The sequence below is a fragment of the Salvia hispanica genome, chromosome 3, assembly GCF_029641045.1.
Source record: "Salvia hispanica isolate PSC_SH4W2 chromosome 3, Shi_PSC_v1, whole genome shotgun sequence".
In the NCBI taxonomy this organism is placed as follows: domain Eukaryota; kingdom Viridiplantae; phylum Streptophyta; class Magnoliopsida; order Lamiales; family Lamiaceae; genus Salvia; species Salvia hispanica.
Window position 1 is genome coordinate 43406520 of NC_142694.1, and position 1095 is coordinate 43407614.

Below are 1095 nucleotides of genomic sequence, written 5' to 3' on the forward strand. Positions count from 1 at the left end.
CAACCTCTTCAAGTAGCTTTCTTGCTTTTCCACCATCTCCTATCCTCAAAAGTAGTTGCTTTTCTCTCTCTCTCTCTCTCATCTTTTCTTTTCTGCTATGGATACTGCTCAGTGGCCACAGGTAAAGCCATACAACATGTTTTTCTCCCTACCATAATCATCACTTTTTGCCATTTCTTGCTTCTTGTTTTCTTCCTCTCCAATTTTCTTTACTCTCTCACATTCCAAATCTCCCCCTTTTTGACCATTTCTAAAGCTGATGCAAATTCAAACCCCACTAATCTCAATTCATCACTTTTTATCCTTTACATATTCCTCAAATTGAAAAAAAATCAAATCAATTTATTTTCAGGCTATTGGAGTCTCAAAACCTAGCAATGGCGGCGGAGGAGAGAAGGAGAAGAAGCCGCGGCCGGAGAAGGAGCAAGCTCTGAACTGCCCCCGCTGCAACTCCACCAACACCAAATTCTGCTACTACAACAACTACAGCCTCTCCCAGCCTCGCTACTTCTGCAAGACCTGCCGCCGCTACTGGACCGACGGCGGCTCCCTCCGCAACGTCCCCGTCGGCGGCGGCTCCCGCAAGACCAAGCGCCCCGATCCGCCCCAAATCCCTAAGATCGGCGCCCTCAATTTGGCCAATCCCCTGCTGCTGCATCAAACCCTAAGAAACCCTAATTTCGACCCCAATTTGCCGCTGATGGAGCTGCTCATGCCGCCGCCGCCGATCCCCGCCGCCGGATTTCCACCGCAGATGGTTCCTTTTGAGGAATTGAAGGCGGTTTCGAGTCACGGTGGGTTTGAGCCGGAGAGAGGAGGAGTGCAAGGTGATCACAGCAATGTCTACTGGTCTTGGTGAAGATGATGAAGAAATTATGATAAAGTTTGAATCTTTACTCTTAATTATTCCTTTTTTATATATACTATATCATAATATGTATTTAATGTATGTATGCATTAAGTTTGTATGAAAATTTGATTTGAAAAGACTATGATATGAATGATGAGAAGCTAACCCTAATTTGCTTGTTGACGTTGTTGGAAATATTCATATGTGAGCTCATTTTGGTTTAATTTAAGTTTTTTTTTTTTTTA

General features: G+C 44.1%; 1 protein-coding gene across 1 annotated transcript; it reads left to right on the forward strand.

Moving 5' to 3' along the window:
• On the forward strand, positions 1-1095 carry LOC125212382 (dof zinc finger protein DOF3.7-like). The gene is made up of 2 exons (XM_048112543.2): positions 1-121; positions 353-1095. Exons 1-2 carry the CDS (start codon positions 98-100, stop codon positions 857-859), a joined length of 531 nt encoding a protein of 176 aa, XP_047968500.1. The 5' UTR covers positions 1-97; the 3' UTR covers positions 860-1095.